At 40.1% G+C, this 19705-nt stretch overlaps 1 protein-coding gene across 1 annotated transcript; it reads right to left on the bottom strand.

Moving 5' to 3' along the window:
• Window positions 1-4030: 4030 nt before the first annotated feature.
• ndufa9a (NADH:ubiquinone oxidoreductase subunit A9a) lies at window positions 4031-16574 on the bottom strand. The gene is made up of 11 exons (XM_080842525.1): window positions 16469-16574; window positions 13574-13744; window positions 13198-13295; window positions 12828-12919; window positions 8604-8745; window positions 8207-8309; window positions 5246-5316; window positions 4920-4996; window positions 4648-4743; window positions 4423-4489; window positions 4031-4314 (listed from the first exon to the last, which is right to left on the bottom strand). Exons 1-11 carry the CDS (start codon window positions 16521-16523, stop codon window positions 4144-4146), a joined length of 1143 nt encoding a protein of 380 aa, XP_080698651.1. The 5' UTR covers window positions 16524-16574; the 3' UTR covers window positions 4031-4143.
• Window positions 16575-19705: the final 3131 nt, after the last annotated feature.

Genomic DNA, 19705 nt, shown 5'->3' on the forward strand with positions numbered 1-19705 from the left:
TTCCTAAATGTTAATTTGTCTCAAGCTTTGTTAAAGTGTTTCAGATTTTGTAATGTTGGTTTGCACCTCTCGGCCACCGTACATTGGTGTGCATTTTGCAGTTTAAGTGTGTCTCTTTTTCAAACATTTAGAGAGAAATGAATGTAAATTCATGCAATAACTTTTCCAAGGATAATTTTTGGCAGTAACATAAAGTTGTTAAATAATATGAATCTTTCATCTAAATGTTAATGTTAAATGTTATATATAACTGTAAATGTTAAATGTAAATACAAATATCAAGTGCTAAATGTATATGTTCAATGTAAATGTAATGTTCATTCTGCATTGCAGATTCAATGACAGAACATTACAATATTTACGGTAATTTATAGCTTTCAGTCACGGGAGTACAATGGGTTTGTCTGGGAATTCCCCGCCCCTTCACTGCATTTCATTTGCTCAGTTAGTCTGGCAAACTACTCAACAGCGATCCACTTCACTCACGTAATTGGACACGCCTTTAACCAATCAGACCAACGATACTATACAACGATCGGTAATAAAGCAAACACATATTTTTTCTGTATGAATTGTTCCAGGGCAAGTTCTGTTCTGTTGTCAAAGAAAACTTGCCTTATCGAAGTTTTGCGGTGCTTCGGCGGCCACCATGTCCAATGTTTAAAAACTCTCCGTGCAGTAGATTTTGTAACGTAGCCGTGGTAAGTTTAAATACGCCAATGGCGCGACAGGTAGCCAAAAGACAGTTTGTGATTGGTCCCAGAGATCCTGAGAATGCTGTACTGAACGGCTGTGCAATCTTTGCCAGACCCTTTTCAGAGGCAAAATCAAATTGGCCGGTAGAAGAGGGGCGGGACTTCCCAGACTAACAATGGGTACCTTGCGGGCAAAAAGCGAAAACAGCGAACATGTCGACCCAGTGGACATCTCCAAGCAGTGCAGCCTACTCAATTACGATCGCCATCAAACACAGATCATACCACAACAGCCAGACAGAGATATCTAGGAGAAAAAAAAAAAAAAAAAATTGGGGAACTTGTGATCCATTTACTGCACCCGCTTATATTTTTATTTCTATAACGTTGTCGAAGTGTACTAAGGCTACTGTTGTAAAATGGTGCGGCTCCTTTCAGTACGTACAGGGTGGGTGTGGCAGAGCGAGAAGAGAGGTGATTCTGTGGAATGGTTTATGTGTGAGCGACCGGAGAAAAACATATGTGCTGTAAAGTTATTTCGGTGTGTAGTGAATAAATCCTCTAACAAAGAATACAGTGGCGTTATTTGCTAACCAGCAGCAGAGAGTAAGAATACAGGAAATAACCCCGAAGTTATAAACAGTTGATACTTCGGCCCTGGAGCAGTGAATTCAGTCTCCCCTGCAATCTCCGACTACGGTCAGAGACGGACAGTGCAGGAAAGGTTAACACTACGTTACTGCTTGTCTGAGAAAAGTTGACCCAGAATCAGCTGGCAACAACGTTAGCGGGCTTGTCTCTTCTCCGATTTGAACAGCCACAACTGTCTGGCATTTTACTACCTAAGTCAGACCATTTTAAAGTGGAGGTATTAAATAATCTTGAATCAAAGATTGTCAGTTCCTGTATATAAGTTCCAGTGGTAGACAGGTGTGGAGTGTATTTCTTGCCCGCAAGCTGGTAACTCTTTGTCTGGGAAGTCCCGCCCCTCTTCTTCCGGCCAATTTGATTTTGCCTTCAGAGTCAGTCTGGCGAAGTGTCTATACCAGGTTAGTTCGGAATTGTAAGGATCCTTGGAGCTAACCACAAGCTGGCTATTGGCTACCTGGCGCGCCATTGGCGGATTTAAACTAACCACGACTACGTAACAAAATAGGTGTGTTAAACGGGTTTTTCAAAAACCTATAACGAATATCAGTTTATTCCGTTTACATGAGCACTAGAATAACCAGATAGTCTAACTACAAAAAAACAGGATGCAAAGTACGTCACCTGTATCGTTGGTCTCGTTGGTTAAAGGAGTGTCCAATTACGTGTCTGAAGTGGACTGCCATTGCGTAGTTCGCCAGACTAACTGAGCAAATAAAATGCAGTGAATTCCCAGACAAGGCGTGTGTTCCGAAGGGCTTAAAATGCCTCCTTCCTTCCTTCCTATTCAGAGAGCAAGGACTGTCCCAATGTTTTTAAACATTCTGTTTCTGAAATACGTCACATAACGGTTGTTTTTCAAGAGAGCGTCTGAGCTTCCTTGATGCCCTAATGGCGGCACTTATTACCCATAACTCTGTGCGCCATTCCCTAACCGGAGCTTTTCGTTTTATTTCGAAAACAATGGCGGACATAATGGTTACAGTGCATACGGTTTCAGAGTCAATAGACCACAAGGCTACAGACCGTAAATGTAAATATCACCAGTAATTAAACTGTACTGATATTAAATGTACTACTAACATGCCATTCTGAAATTAAAGCCAGTGACATGAGTATTTTGGTGGTTTTTAACGATGTATACCAACAGTTAGCTAGCTAGGTAGCATTACCATTGGATCTGAATGGCAGTTATGCTAAGCAGCTGGCTATCCCCCCACCCGGGACTTTAGTTAGACCGACGAAGAGGCACTAAATTGGTTCACTTTTTGCTTGGGGGCAGGTGGCAGGCTCAAGGCGCTCGTTACAACGGGCTATTCCACCACCCGGGAATAGCCCGTTGGTGAACTTTTTCGGACACTTGGTCTTACACTTTTTGCTTGATGAGCGGGGGCAATTATGCCGTGATTGATTAACAAAGAATTGTCTGAATTCGTTAGGGAGGTATCCGTTAGCCATGTCGCTGTCAGTAGCTGATGATGATTGCTCACTTGCTAACAACGTGCTTGCTAACGCACAGCGTGATGACACCACATACTGCCGTATGACAGAGCGCGCTAGTGCGAGCAGATATATACACACAGCGTTATGACGCCACATCCTGTCTGAATAGAGTGTCCCGAATCATCGAAAATCAACCGTTTTTTGGCATACCTTGATGTCTCGTCAGACACCTGTCTGACTAGACATCGAGGAATCAAGAGAGCTCTCTAAGAAATGGAACACAACCAAGGTAACTCTGACATGACGTGAAAACTATGAAAGGCAATTACCATAAATATTGTAAGGTTCAGTCTTCAAATCTGACATGTAGACTGAACATTTAACATTTATATTTACATTAAACATTTACATATACATTTAACATTTACATATACATTTAACACTTATATTTAACATTTATATATAACATCAAACATTTACGTTTATATTTAACATTTAAGTAACATTTAGATGAAAGATTTATTTTACTTTACAACTTTGTGTTACTGCCAAAAATTATCCTTGGAAAAGTTATTGCATGAATTTACATGAATTTCTCTCTAAATGTTTGAAAAAGTGACATGAATATTGTGGTGCTATTTTTCCCATATTATAATGCTAAATGTGCCAAAACTGAGCAGGATTTAAGAACGTGCAACACTTTACAAACGGCGCCCAATAGACCTTTGCTTGCAAATGTTGATTTTTGAGGACGGTCACTCAAAGCACCTTCAAAGGAGTTGTCTGAGGCTGCTGAAAAAGCAGGAGTCTAATTCAACAAAACCCTGATAAAGGAAGGCGCCTGCTTGAAAGCCCCAGTGAAATGCTGACAAAGAAAGATGTGTTGTTTCTGTATCCTGCTGCTCAGGTTCTATGGTTGGCCAGTTCTGTTGATGTGATAGCAGTTGTGGGCTACAGACACCACATGTTGTTCTGTGAAGGAGATCCCAGGTACAACATGCGGCATGAGTTGTACATTGTTGTATCCTGCTGCTCAGGATCTATGGTTGGACAATTGTTATATTTGTAAGGTTGTTGGGTATGAGTACTTGCATGTGACAGTGACAGTGGGAAGACTGGCTGCTGTGTGAGGTCCCAACCAATAGCAGAAGGGATATAAGTTAATCATTTAACATCTTTCTGTGTATGACTCAAAATATACAGCAAATATACTCATACTGCAACACATCTGAAGTCAGGTACAATTGTGTGAATCATTATTTTATTACTTATGTACAGAAGACTTTTTAAAAGTAAGATACCACATCAACAACAGAGCTAGTGGGTGGTCATATACTCGTATCACGCTATTAAGATGCTAGATGGCAACAGTTTTTGGTGGTTTAGTTTCACCCAGCTCAGTTTCCAGATAGCGAAAGCGACGGTGGCGACGCAGGATCTCAATGGCCTTCTGCTCTACAGTCGCGGGTGTGATGCCAAGATCTTCCAGGCCAGGCAGTCCTGGGTACAACATGTCTGTTGTGTGGAACTGGGGAGGGAAAAGCAAAACAAGTTAAGCCTATGGCACTCAGGGAGTGTCATCATATCTCACTCAAATGTGATTATCATCAACTTATACTTTGCATTTTGCACATACCCTGTCTATTTTGTCACGGGTTGTCCAAGGTTCAAATGGGCTTCTCTCAAAGAAGCTGGCAACAAAACTGAAACACAAAACAAATTGAATTTATTTAACAATTTACTATTATTAAAGTATTTAATTCAATATTAAATATTGCTTTGTTAAGCAACTTAAATAATAATAATAATGATGATGATGATGATGATGATGATGATGATGATGAAGAATCGCAATACTCACTGATAGAGGGGACGAGGCATCGGGTAAGCAACAAAAGGCCGATGGGCCACTGCATAAACATACTCAACCAGATCATGCAGCAGATACCTGTTGGGTCTGCAAAAAGAAACAAATGAACTACAGTCAAGAGAACTTGTAGAATTAGGGGAGAACGAGAACTTGAAATGATCGTGACTGCATCAGCATTTTCCAGAACCATGAAAGAATCAGCCCATGGTGTGAAAACAGATTATGCTAACTATACAGAAAACATCACTAGAAATGGTCCTTACCCAGCTAGTGCATATGATTTCCCATTGGCATCAGGGTCTTTGATGGCATTCACAATAGCCCTGGCAACATCCACCACCTTGAGAAATAACGGGAGAAACAAGACATTGTACTAAAGAAGGACACAGAGGAAATTGAAAGAGGTCAAGAAATTAGAGTGCAAGTCTACTGTATATCTCAGTTTTTGAACAACCCCCCCCCCCCCCCAAAAAAAAAACCACACAGATAAAGGGATAAATGGCTGGAACTATCGCCATAACAACCTTTCCCATGAATAAGCTGCACAAAAATGTATCTACCATATCTCTCCACCTCCCAAGATACTCACGTGAACAGGCTGTTTGACAGTCTTATTCCCCAAGGCAATAAGGGGTACAGCTTTCCCAAACCAACGCATGTCTTAAAAATTGTGAAAAAACATAAATGAATGCGTGAACTAATAAACTATGTATAAAAACTATGGGTGCAATCTGCAAAAAGAATTCTCACAGTATTAAGCGATGTTCATATACCTTTCATGAGAGTAACAACTTAAAAACAGAGCAATAATTAACTTAAAGGACTTATATTCAGATAATTTGATTTAAACAATTTAGGCAATCCTAAAGTACAGTGGTTCTCAAACTTTTCATGGCAGTCCCCCCTTTGACAATAAAATAGACTTATATGTATATATATACACTGTATATATATATATATATATCAATATATGTTTATTATACGGCTCTTCAGAATGTTCCAAAAAGTACCGTTGATTTGAATGGGCCATCCCAACGTTCTTCCATACATTAATTCCTGCTAACAGACCGCTGTGAAAAGATAATGACCGTTGTCCTTGGCAACGGGTTTTGTGCTTCTAATGGCCGGTTCACACTACACGATTTCAACCCGATTTTGCCGATTTTGCCCCGATTTGTTAGTCCCCGACAAATGTGCAGGATCGGGCCCGATTTTGAAAAGTCTGTGACGAGGCGAGGTTTTGTGACATGCTTGCGACCTGTGATGTTTTCGTCTGCGACGTTCGAAACCCCCACGACGAAAAGTCTGGCATGTCAGAATTTTTGGGGGAATCGCAATGACGTATCCATTGTTGACATAGCGTAAACCTAGCATAAACCTCACTTTGGCCCGTATAACGAATGTCCAGCCTGTTAAACTGTTATTTTTGTAAACAGGCTTTTAGCTAGGATTTTTTTAGGGGGGGTCCATTTAGTCATTTACCCTAACGCGGTGGAGCGCGCGTGCGCAAGTTTGTAGGGGGGCATCCCCCCCCCCCCCACCGTCAATTTTTTTTATTCCTAACTGTCTGAAACGCTATTTTACTGCATTTTGAGGTGCACATTTTGTGGAATTCTGGTAATATTTTTTGGTGTGTCTGTTGCAGTATTTTTGTTTAATTGTCACATATGATGTACATCAGTGTACCACACAAACTGAAAATCATACCAACACAGAATAAATTCAAGCCAGAACTGCCATGTACATCTTGTATGTATATATGCAGGGGGCTAACATAGTGTTAGACTTGGCTGACCCAAATAAGAAGTTAAAAAAATATGTTTTACTTTTTATGAATATCTTAGTCCCAGAGTCTTCCTTGACTAGTGATTACATATTCAATTTAGTTAATCTTTCATATATTATGTGCAAGACACTTAGCAGTTATTAGCTATGTTTTTTTTATATGCTACGTGTATTATATGCTAATATAGGGTGACCAGATTTGAGTTTGTGGAAGAGATGACACTTTGTCGTGGAACCTGCCCCCTCCCCCGCGACGGAGTTTTGACATATTATTGTCGTGCCTGGACAACATGAATGTACTGTTTTTACTTCATAAGCATTTACTGTAGTTAATGCAATACCTTATTTCAACTGAAACACCTCATCATGTTGCTTCACTATATTTAAATCATGTACTTATAGTTCATACATGTGTAAATAGTGTTACAAATCACGGATGCGTAATATGGCTTTTTATTGCACTAAACACTAAACGCAACACAATTTCAAAATGGCACGGGCTTTATGCCCTGTTACAAGTTATCTCGAACAGACTGTGTTCCTTCACAGACCTGTGTAAATGCAGTCCCAACACAGAACAATGACATGCAATTAGTACAGTAAGGAACATTGTTGAGCACTAGTGCATTACAAACAGAAAGTATATGCCCGCCGCACGGCATTATGGGGCGACTATGCCGGCACGTTACAATAGGCTATGTATTTACTGAATTAAAATAATTTCAGCTTGTGCCATGTCCATGTGTTTACGTGCTGATCTGAAGTCACGTTGGTAGGATTTGGGTATAAATACATTTTTATTTAAAGATATTCTTGTAATAGGTTTACCCGGACCAGCGGACAAAAAATTCAACCCGCGTCAACACTTCAGAAGTAGCCCGCGGGAAAACTGCGGACCTGGCAAAACTGCAGTTAACGTTAACGTTCACGCATTAGACGTGTCTGTGTAGTGCTACATGAACTATCTGTTCATTTCAATCTGTTATTATTTTCCTTTGTGATTGAAATATTATTACCGGACAAACAGGGGATGAAAAACTCAGGGCGTCTGTAGGGCGTCTGCCTTAAAGTAGTGCGTCCAATTTTGTATTATTTTAGAACAGTGCGTCCGAAAGACGCACGGACGCATGGCTGGCTAAAAGCCTGTTTGTAAATGTAGGTTACAAAATGTTGGTTTTAAAGTAGTCTATTTCCAGTCTTACCCGGAAATTGACGTTTGATAGCCTACCTTAAAAGTTTACGTAGCCTATCAAAGGTAGCTAGCTGCTACCTAGGCAACCGGATACAAAGATTCATGATCTTGTAGTGTGGCCAGTCTTCCGACCAAGACGAAGCCCGAAGTCGTGGCTCTGTGATCGCATAGTGTGACATGTTAAATCATGAAGGAATGTTCGACAATCGTGCAGTGTGAACCGGCCATAATTCACATCTTTCATATCATTCCGCAAGAAGTCCGGTAATTTTAACGTAACAGACTCATGGTAATTTGAAGTCAGCAAGTAATGGGTTGCTGTGCAACACCTGAAACTACAAAGTTCTATTTGCTTGAAGAACTATTTATTTCTAAACGGGACTCATGAAACGTCAACTAAATCATTAAAAAGAGGTATGTTGGAGGAATGTCTTCTATCGTTTTTGGCAAATAACCCTAAAATAACCCTCAAATCTTTCATCGCAGGCCCCCCATTGACAATGGGAATATGTAAGGGATAATGCATTTTCCGTCGGTCATTGGGGGGGTGTAAGTGAAAGTGTATGAACATACTGCAGAAATGATTGAAGAACCGATCTTCTCTTCCAAACATCTCAGCTGGCTTCATAATGATGGCATCAGGGAACTCATCCCTCACTGCTTGCTCACCGACTGCCTGCAGGTCAGAAATCAATCAGATATGTTGTGGAAATAATATCACATATTATTAAATACATTTTTAATTAAATATAATAGCGAAAGTAACAAAAAGTAAAATTATTCATTTTTGAAGATTTACAAATATCTTAATATATGTTTGTTGCAGGCATTGTATTTACTTACTTTCAGTTCAAACAGCAACATGTCATTTCCAATGTGGTGTCTAAACCTTTGCATACATCTGTGCACGTTGAAAACTGCACCTTGAGATGTCCAGCTGGGAATCTTAATCACTGTTAGGAAATCCTACCTTATTCCTGAGGTATTTGGATGGGCTACGGATATCAGCATTCAGGTGGGACATGTGGATTAGTTTAGTGATTCCAGCTTCACGGGTTGCTTTGGCAATCTGCTGTGGGATCTTCACAAAGACATCTTCAAACTTGTAATTACTGCAAAGAAGAACACAAAAAAGAATTTAACATTCTGGAACCATGTACAGTGCCCTCCACAAATATTGGCACCCCTAGTGAATATGAGCTAAACAGGCTATAAAAAAATATGTCTTTGCTGTTAATCCTCTTGGTTTTTCACTCAAAATATTCACAAAATTATTTAAAAAAAAAAAAAACTGTTGACATTAAATAAATATTTTCCCCCAAAACATGTGTGCCACAATTATTGGCACCCCTTAATGTAATGTTTTGTGCAGCCTCCATTTGCCAAGATAATAGCTGAGTCTTCTCTTATAATGCGTGATGAGGTTAGTGAACACATGGCACGGGATCTGAGACCATTCCTACATGCAGTATCTCTTCAGATCCTTCAGAATCTGAGGTCAACATTTGTAGACTTGGCTACAGCTCATCCCACAGATTTTCTATGGGGTTTAGGTCAGGGGACTGTAATGGCCATGGCAAAACCTTTATTTTGTGGTCGGTGAACCATTTTTGTGTTGATTTTGAGGTGTGCCTAGGATCATTGTCCTGCTGGAAGGTCCAACCACGGCCCAGTTTAAGGCTTACTGGAGGGGGCTGTTTTCATTTAATATCTGCTGGTATTTAATGGAGTCCATGATACCATGTATCCTAACAAGATGTCCAGGGCCTTTGGAAGAAAAACAGCCCCACAACATCAAAGATCCGCCACCATCCTTCACATTGGGTATAGGGTGCTTTTCTATATGGCTATCTTTCTGTCTACGCCAAACCCACCTTTGATGTTTGTTGCCAAAAAGCTTTATTTTGGTCTCATCTGACCATATAACACGGTTCTATTGAAAGTCTGACTTACATTTGGCAAACTGTAGGCGCTTTAGTTTGTTGTTGATTGACAGCAGAGGCTTTTTTCTGGCAACCCTCCAAAACAACTTGTGGTGATGTATGTGGCATCTGATGGAAGTTTTGGAGACTTTCTGACCCCAAGACTCAACTAACCTCTACAATTCTCCAGCTGTGATCCTTGGAGATTATTTTGCCAGTAGAACCATCCCCCTCACGGTGCGTGGGGTCAATGTACACACGTCCTCTTCCAGGCTGATTCTTAACATCTCCTGTCTTTTTAAACTCCTTAATTATTTCCATGATAGTGGAAATGGGTATTTTCAACAGTTTAGAGATTTTCTTGTGTCCATTTCTTGATTTGTGCAGCTCAACAATTTTTCATTGCACATCGTCACTGTGTTATTTGGGTCTTTCCCATAGTGATGAATGACTAATGGAATTTGGCCTGTGTCACCTCATATTTGTACGCCAGTAGAACTGGAAGTCATGGTTGACCTCATAAGAGTTCCTTATCAAACAGGTGAACTTAAAAATGTAAAATATGACTGGAAATATACTTCAGTTAGATTTTAATTAAAGATTTTTCTAGGGGTGCCGATAATTGTGGCACACATGTTTTGGGGGAAAATATGTCAACAGTTTTTTTTTTCTTTCAATAATTTTACTTCTATGAAAAGGTAAGATTTTTGTGAATATTTTGAGAGAAAAACTAAGAGAATTAACTGCAAAGACATATTTTTTATAGCCTGTTTAGCTCATATTCACTAGGGGTGCCAATATTTGTGGAGGGCACTGCAATTTGACAGAAGCAAAAGAGTTCACTAAATTAGGATTTATTCATTTGAAACTACCCAAAGCCCCTTTTTTCTCTGCAAAATGAAATCAAGCCTCTACGGCAAAGGGGATAACATCATGTACAAGACTGACTTGCTGGCTTGCCTGTTCTTTTTGGCTTAATTGGTAACTTAAATGAACATACCAATAGTACCACAATGAACAAACTACAATTTAACTATTGCTGATCCTTCTTTGAGGAAGCTGAAAACGTCAGGTAAGGTACATTACACCGTTGCAAAATGTAACTGTGAATAACTTGTATAGGTTTGTGAGTTTTGTATCAATTTATTTTTAATTTAGCTCCCCTGGTTAAACAGCTGAATTCCCAGAAGTGTTGCCAGCTGGTCCTCATCAGCAGCTGAGTACATCTCCATCGGAGATTTAACAGAAGCAGGATGTGACTGCTAAGTTGCATGCTTCAGTAGAAGAGGAAGAGTTGTGCCAACAGAAGGCAAATTTGCTGAACGGTCATGCGGATCATTAACTGCCAAATAGTTCCAAACTAGTGACCCTGTCCGTAGCTATAACTAGTGACCCTGTCCGTATCTTTGACAAGTGACCCTGTCCGTCGCTATAACTAGTGGCCCTGTCCGTCGCTATAACTAGTGACCCTGCCCTTATCTTTGACAAGTGACCCTGTCCGTCGCTTTAACTAGTGGCCCTGTCCGTCGCTATAACTAGTAACCCTGCCCGTCGCTTTGACTAGTGACCCTGTCCGTCGCTATAAGTAGTGACCCTGTCCGTAGCTTTAAGTAGAGACCCTGTCTGTAGCTTTGACTAGTGACCCTGTCCGTCGCTATAACTAGTGACCCTGTCCGTCGCTATAACTAGTGACCCTGTCCGTCGCTATAACTAGTGACCCTCTCCGTAGCTTTAAGTAGTGACCCTGTCCGTAGCTTTAAGTAGTGACCCTGTCCGTAGCTTTGACTAGTGACCCTGTTCGTCGCTAGAACTACTGACCCTTTCCGTAGCTAGAACTAGTGACCCTGTCCGTCGCTATAACTAGTGACCCTGTCCGTCGCTATAACTTGTGACCCTGTCTCCGTAGCTACAACTAGTGACCCTGTCCGACGCCAGCACCAGCTCCAGCTGTCATTTTTTCAAGTGGTGTGAATGGGATGCACTTCACACTCATAGCTTTTTAATAGCCTAGCCCAGGTGTACTCAATAGGCGGACTGCGGTCTGGATCCGGACCCAAACGCAATACAATTCGGACCGAAGCCAAAATCAACATTGTAAATAAATCATGATCCAAGCAAGTTTTCTTTGGTGTGTGATTTCGCACTATATATTTTTTCCCACGCGGCGTGGTTTATATCTTCCGTGTCCAATACAGAGATCCAATCAGGAGCTGTAATAACAACATCACTATGACATCTCCCTCATTCAATGTTGGCCGCAAGCTCTGTGGGTGGTGTGTGTCCACGGCAACAACGCGGGCAGTTCGATTTGTGAACGGTATGTGTTTCTCAATAAACGAAAATCACGGCAAAAAATCTAAACCAGACAAAATCCGAAAAGCTGTTTCCAAAAATAGCGAATTTAAGAGAGAGTTGACTGACAAGTATGCATTTGTGCTGCCTTTTGGGTAGATCAGCCACACAACAAGAGCATGCATACCTCAACATAATGTTGTGAGTCTGCCTTTTCAACCATGAATATGGTGAAAAACAAATACAGGAGCACAATCACTAATGAAAATTGACCTCAGTGCCTCCGCCTGGCCTTCACACCTTTTATGCCCAAGTGTAAAGCACAAAAATGGTGTCACCTTTCACACAAATAAGGCCAGACCACATCACCTTTTGTAGTTTGAACGTTTTTGTTTTGTTTAGATTTTGACCGTCACTGTTACGGACCCTGGACTGAATGGAAATTTGGCGAGTGGACCTTTTGGGTTTCTAATTGAGTATCCCTGGCCTAGCCTAACTAGCAAGAAAAAACAATATCTTGATCAGAGGAAATTGGCTCAATAAAAATACTGAGTTAAGATTGCCTGATAAAATAAGTACAGTACCAGTCAAAAGTTTGGACACACCTTCTCAAGTTTTTTCTTTACTTTAATTATTTTCTACATGGTAGATAACACTTTTTTTTGTTTAGTACATCATTCCATATGGGTTCTTATGTAGTTTTAATGTCTTCAGTATTAATCTACAATGTAGAAAATAATAAAAGTAAAGAAATAATAAAAGTAAAGAAAACACTTCTCCAAAAAATGATGCGTCCAAACTTTTAACTGGTACTGTGCATGCTTAAATTACAGATTTAACTATAGCAGTTGCTGAGAACAGTTAGGATACACCAGTATGTGGAATTTTCTTTCTTCAGATGTAGCCAGAAAACTCTGTCAACCTTACTGTGGACTGTGGAGTTCAGTAGGATGTCAGATATGATGGAAGCGGACACAAACCTTGTCTCCCATTCTTCTCCCACAAGGTTAATCACCACATTTGAATGAGAAATTGCCCGTTGCATGGACTCCTTGTCTCGTGCATCCCATTCCTGAAGGGGTCATTGAAAAGAATTTTTTGTCTACAGAAATAATATAATTTAAATGCTTTTCACAAACTTTGTTAATGACCCACACTGAACATACATGCAAACACACCCAACTGCCCTCACTGCGTCATTTCAAATTAGGATTCAACTTTTTCCTACTTTTATCACCAGACTAAGTCACTGCCACCTGTCTCCGTAGAATATGAATGAAGATGGACCTTCGCTTGCGTGTATATACAGTGTCGTAAATTACAAATTTCGAGCATGCATTCTTTGTTTACCATGAAGATGATCTGACCAAGGTCACCCATTGGCCTCATATACATCAGGTCATACTGGTCACAGCGATGAGGAACCACTATCTGGGATCCTATGCGGCCTTTAAGGAGAGAAATAGTTCCAGGTTCACTTTATGAAAACAAAACTGCAAAAACCTTTACTCATCATCAATGTGGTGCTAAAGCATAACAAATTAAATATTTAACAACAGGACATAAGAGCCAACAACTAGCCTAACAACAACTGGTTTGAAGAGGCAACTTGGTCTCAGATTAATATACATTTTATGTGGTGAGGTTATATACTTTATACTGCTTTGACAAACAGACAATAATGACAAGCGGAAGCTGGGATTATAGTACCAGCGACTAAACACACCAAGCCGATTTACGACATATCTGCCAAGGAACCCAGTAGCTCCAAACACGGTTGCTGCAATGCCACTTGAAGAGGAGCGACCTCCTTTTCCTCGGGGGATGAGAGCATGATGAATCTTCCTGTTCTGCACGGTTACAGGAACAGCAGATAGCACCACAGGAGAGCAAGTGCCTGTCAATTAAAAGATAAAAACACAAACTCAACAATGGGCACCACAAACACATCAACAAGCCATTCACATTTGAAAAGTTACAAACTTTGTATCATAGACTATTGGTGCAATCTTTTCCTTGGATGACATGAAGAGGTGGACATGCTGTTTTTTTAGACGTAAACTAAGCACCGTCCACACCTGAAGAAACGTCATCCTTACAGTGAAATACGGCAACATCATGCTGTGGGGATGCTTATTACCCGCAAGGACTGGGAAACGTGTTAGAATTGAAGGGAGAATGGAAATAAATACTCCACGATATTGCAAGATAACCTGTTGTAGTCTGCAGGTAAACTAAAGGTTAGGGAGAGTGTTAATTTAAAGAAACATGTTGCTGGCTGAATCCTGACGGAAACACTCCAACCTTGGTCAAAAGGAGGATGGTGGTGACTTCATCGATTTCAAGCTACATTACACAGCAGCATTCAGATTCAATGTCTGGAAGCTAGAAGTAACATACCCCTTAGCAAATACCAACTTTGTTCAACCAGTGGCAGGACAAAAACTGAAAATACTAGACAGTGGTGTTGATGTTACGAAAACAGAAACGATTAACCAGTTAACAACTGGAGTTACAGGGCTAGAGCAAAAACAGAATGGGCCGGTCAAACCTTGTTCTGAACCCAACTCAGAGTCTGTGGACCTGTTCCTATAAAGCTGCTACTTATTTCCCTTAACAAAACTCAACTGCAGTTATTGCAGGAAAAGTGTTTGCTAACAAGTTTTAAATGACAGGGGTTGAATACTATGTACATATATTAAATGTACATATATAGACAAATGACGTTATCAAAAGTGGCAAACATAAGAAATTAAAAACAGTCTTTAAACAATTTTCAAGTTCTATTTTCTGGCTGTTTATCAGTTCTATGTCCATTCAAGATTTTGCATTTTCACAAATACCAGCGGCAGCTGAGTTAGCATGACCATGGAAAACCATCGTAGACAGTGTATGAACTGAGATATGGAATGAGCTTTTCCAAGCTTTTAAATTCGAAAGACAATGAAACGTAGTGTAACTTGGAGCTATAACATGATGAACTACTACTTTCTGAGGAGGATTTGGAACTACTAATTTCTGAGGAGGATCTGGATGAGTAAGTATAACCATCTAACCCTCACACTGGGAGATTTTCACATGTATTGTGGTAAGTAGTTTTTATAGTGGCGGGCTTCTCAGCTCAGCCACTCATGTGACTGGTACACACCTGCTTTAGTAGACGTGAGTGAGGCAGTGTGTTGAAGAGTGTTGTTAAGTAAAAAGCTAAGGCAAAGCTTTGTTTATAGCAGCAGACCATCTCAGAAGAAGAGACTGCCCAAGTAACATTGACACATATCGAATGTTTACTGAGTTTTTACTATAGCTTTACTTGCTTTATTTTGCTTAAACCACACCATTACTATATTTCAGCCAATGGTAGATGACATAGCTGGTGACCTAGCGTGACGTTTACCTATCTGGCTGTTTATCAGAGGTTTTCCCAAACCACTTGCTTACACTGCACTTAACAATGTAACCAACTTCATAGACACACATCTGCTGTATTTTTTTTTTTAAGTAACTGAAGAAATCACGAACAGCCTCTATTCAGCCTACAACAGCTGATGTTCTGCAGCCAATCACAGAATCCAAAAGCTTACCATTACTATCATAATGAGCATTGAGTTGTCCTTGAAAGCATCGGGACCTATGCATGTCATGACTCACGTCTTGCAAGAGATTCATTTACGTTGTTTGACAAAACACCCAACCTCCTTGTCCTGTGACCATAGTGATAAATATAATTGAATTTTCAGTTGAATCAAAACATTAGAATGTATTACGCCAATTAACTCTTACATTGGCTGACAAGAGAAATGTATTATTGCACACACACATGTGCACATGTGTGTATAACACAAGCAGTATCATAACAGATTCCAGATCAGCTTAAACTGGCCAACAAGCATCTTGCTGGCCAGATGTAACTATAGCTATGTTGGTTGACCAATATTGTTCAAATTCATGTCTATTTTCAGATTTGTGTGGGCGCTTTGCATGAGGGCACGCCACTGTCCATGATAAGTTATGGAACTTCTGGCAGCTACTTCCTAAAGGCTAGGCAGATTTACTGGAGTATGCCGTCAGGAGACTGTACAGGTTCTAATTAGAGTAGTGAGTGACGGCAACTTATTGTTTTAATTGGTATGTCGTCTGGTGTTAGCAGCAAGTGGAGGACCGAAAGGATCTGGATTAATGAGAGCCGCAGACTCGACTCATCTGGGTTAGTACAAAAATCCCGAACATTTTCTCGAGTGTCAGGACTCGCACATCACTAATCGAGATCAGTTCTTTGCCCCCCATTTTTTAGCAGAGTTAGGCTGGACTGGCAGTGAACTTACACGTTAACTTAAAGCCCACCTTCACATACAGCTAACGCATATCTATTAAAGACCATCCGCACAACAACAGGACAGATATCGACTGATCTTGCTAGCTAGCCAGCTAATAAACGGGCAGCTCGGGTTACTAGCTAGCTAACCTTAGCTGTATTAACAGTGAGGACAGTTATGGGATCGTCAGGCAAACAAGGTGTCATGACAAGACGCAAGCTTTTTGCTATTTCAGTTCTCAAACGTATGTTTGTTTCTATCCAGCAACAGATAAATTGTCATTTAAAGAGAGGTTCGCATATCCTTACCCGATATCCTGGGAAGGACAGTCTTCGACCGCCTTGCAATGACAACGGCCGCCATGTTTGTTGAATGTCAGCCGGCCCGAGCCGAAGGCTTGTCTTGTTCTTGTTGGCGGGTCTTAGACCTTTACCGCCACCTACTGAGCTGGAGTGTGGGGCTTCGACTTTTTTCTTCTGCTGGTAAGAGCAGAAAAGCAAATCATTTTCGCTACTGTGCTCCCCCTAAAGTTGCGAAGTGCACTTCACTTTTACACCACTGTAATAAATACAAATCGCACCTTGAAACCCCTTAGTGGACAGAGGTACATGTATTTGTTGACAAGCTGAAGGATATGGAACCGACAAACACAACGCCAGAAACCAAAGAAGCATGTGTACTGTCAAGGTAGGGTTATACTGTATTAGCAGATTTTACACAAATATTACTCAGCAAAGATGTATTTATTGTGACTCTCTCTCTTCACCCTGGCTGTATGTACAGTACCAGTCAAAGGTTTGGACACACCTTCTCATTCAATGGTTTTTCTATATATTTATTATTTTCTAGGTTTCAGATTAATACTGAAGACATCAAAACTATGAAGGAACACTTATCTTCCTCATCAAGATGTAGACACACTTTCCATATTCAAATTGAGACTTAAGATATTCCTCTTTAGTCCATCCCATAGTCATGACTAATCGCGTCACATAATGCAACATTATTCACCTCTTTTTGCTAGCCATGTTGTAGTGTTTAACAGGAGTGGGCAACAGACAGCGCATGTTGTACCATGTTGAAGGAGTTTTATGTGGTGTTCCCTTTGCATGCTTCTGTACCTTTGAGCTTGGTCTTTGTACATGCAATTCTGTACAGTCTACTATAACTCTTGTATGCTGGAAGGTTTCTTTTAGAGAACTGGGGAAAAGTTTCATGACAGAGCCAAACTAGCACAGACCCCACCTATGATTTAGAAGGTTTGTCCATGTAAAGCAGATTTAGCTAACAGTTACTGTGATATATTAAAAAAGCAAGGTCTTGCACAAAAAAAGCCCTGCCTCAAATGGCACAGAAAGAGGAAGAAAGAAAAATAACTGTTGTAGCGATGTAGAGTAGGCTACTGGAAGCAGGGTGAGAGTTGCAATGAGTGTGACACCCTTAGTTTGTGAGCAACCATCTCACTGGCATTTTGAAAACAAATGATATCAATCAAATCAAACTATATGTATATAGCACATACGAAGAGGCAACATAATGAAGGAAATGGGGGACACATTTTACAGAGGGAAGCAAAAAAAACAGTTTACCCATTTGGGCCAATATAGGAGAACTGTAAAATGCTTCCCTGACCTCTGTAATGACCTTAGACCTTTCTAATGAGACAATCAAGCACTTTCCTGGAGAATGTGAAACACAAACATAATACAAAGCACACACATAGCATAGCACTACATCATTTTGTATGTATCATGTATAAACCACCTGATGTCTGTTTACATATTATGTAAATCTACGAAATGCATGCTGTGTACAACACTCAATGTTTCACTTCTCCTTCTGCCACACATACTTCCACCCATCCCCCCTTCCTATCTCCACCCGGCCCGACCTCAGGCAGATGGGTCCTCCCTTATGTGCTGTGGTTCTTCCTTCCTAACTAACAGGGAGTTTTTCCTTGCCCCTGTTGCCACTGTGCTTGCACTAAGGGGGTCCAGGCTCTGGGCTCTGCAAAGCGCCTTGAGACAATTGTATTGTTATGGCGCTATATAAATAAAATGTAATTGAATAAGAAACATAACACATTATACAAAAAACCTATATAATACATAAATAAATATGAATACAATAAGATCATTTTAAATATATATATATAGACATAATAAATACAACATTTGACCATGAATTTAAGACTGGTATGTCTAATCTTGGTGAGGACTTGTGCTGCAGCATTCTGTATCATTTGCAGTTGACTAATAGTTATCTTTGAAAGACCAGACAAGAAAGCATTACAGATGTCCAGCTTGCTTGTGATAAAAGCATGCATCAGTCTTTCAGTGTCAGCTTGAGAGAGAAAAAGGTTGTGCCTTAGCAATGTTTCTTAAGTGAGTTTTAGTAATTATTTTTGTATGGGTTTAAAAAATTAAGATCTGAGTCAAATATGACACATAGGTTTCTAGCCTGGTACTTGGTGTTAAGTGCCAGTGTTTTTAAATAATGTGCAGATAGTCTCTTTCGGCTTTTTCACCAATAACTAGTACCTTATCTTGGTTGAGCTGGATACAGTTCTGTGACATCCATACATTTATATCAGTATTGCAATTCACCAAGCAATCAATAGAGCTGTGATTGTTGGGTGTTACAGAAATATAGCGCTTTTAAGACAATAACTTACAGAAAAACCCTTATCCACCACTATTTTGGTTCAAATATTTATGGCTGTTTTTACTTTGCCCCTTTGTCCTCGACCACTGTTATAACTGTCCCTAACACTGCATTTAGATGGAAATGTTAGTAAGTAAGGCAAATGAGCTTGAATTTGTGAAGTAAATACAGAGATGAAAGATCTATGTTGCATACATGTTTAAATGAACAGTGTTACTTTTGCAGACAAAACGTACAAAAATGTATATGTACTATTGGTCTTCCCTACACAAAGTTAAAACAGATTGTCCATAATCCAATTCCTTTACTTTTTGGTAGCCTGTAGTAGTCTTGAACATTTTCATACAAAATATTATTGGTCATTACTGAATAAGAAAAAACAGATCATTAGTTTTAGTTTGAAATGGGTGATTATAAATGTGTTCAAAAATAATGAACATGCTTCCTCAAGTTTAAGAAGAAACTTCCTTTGGCACATGCTACTGATTACACACAATGAGTTTTGTATGCTTTTCCTAATGACTACAAATGTGCCATTTGCAGTTACTATGGGCAGTGTGTGAAAGTAGCGTTTGGTTAGTGTAAAGCTCTGTTGCTGTAGCTGTGTCACTAGGAGTCACCACAAGAGGGAGGGACTTATAGCAGAAGGACAATACGGGTGTTTGTGCAATGGCCCCTGAGTGGCGGCTGGCTCTCTCGGATTGCTTTCGCTTGACTACGGTTGCTGCACACATTGTTGAAATGAAAGGAAAGTGGACAGCTACAGCCATTTTGTGAGTTATTTAAAAGGGTAAGTAGATGACCTTTTTTACAATAAAACTATATTTATCTGAACTTTGCTAAATGAATCCTCTCATGTAGTTTGAGAAGTTATAAAATGA

The sequence above is a fragment of the Sprattus sprattus genome (genome assembly GCF_963457725.1).
Source record: "Sprattus sprattus genome assembly, chromosome: 7".
Lineage (NCBI taxonomy): Eukaryota > Metazoa > Chordata > Actinopteri > Clupeiformes > Clupeidae > Sprattus > Sprattus sprattus.

Bases quoted from the DNA above. Each gene is read 5' to 3' on its own strand.
- ndufa9a (XM_080842525.1), bottom strand. From the start codon at position 16,523: ATGGCGGCCGTTGTCATTGCAAGGCGGTCGAAGACTGTCCTTCCCAGG. The intron at 5,317-8,206 runs GTATGTTCATAC...ACAATTTTTAAG, and splicing joins GTTCTTCAATCATTTCTGCA to ACATGCGTTGGTTTGGGAAA. The intron at 4,997-5,245 runs GTGAGTATCTTG...TTATTTCTCAAG, and splicing joins CTGTCAAACAGCCTGTTCAC to GTGGTGGATGTTGCCAGGGC.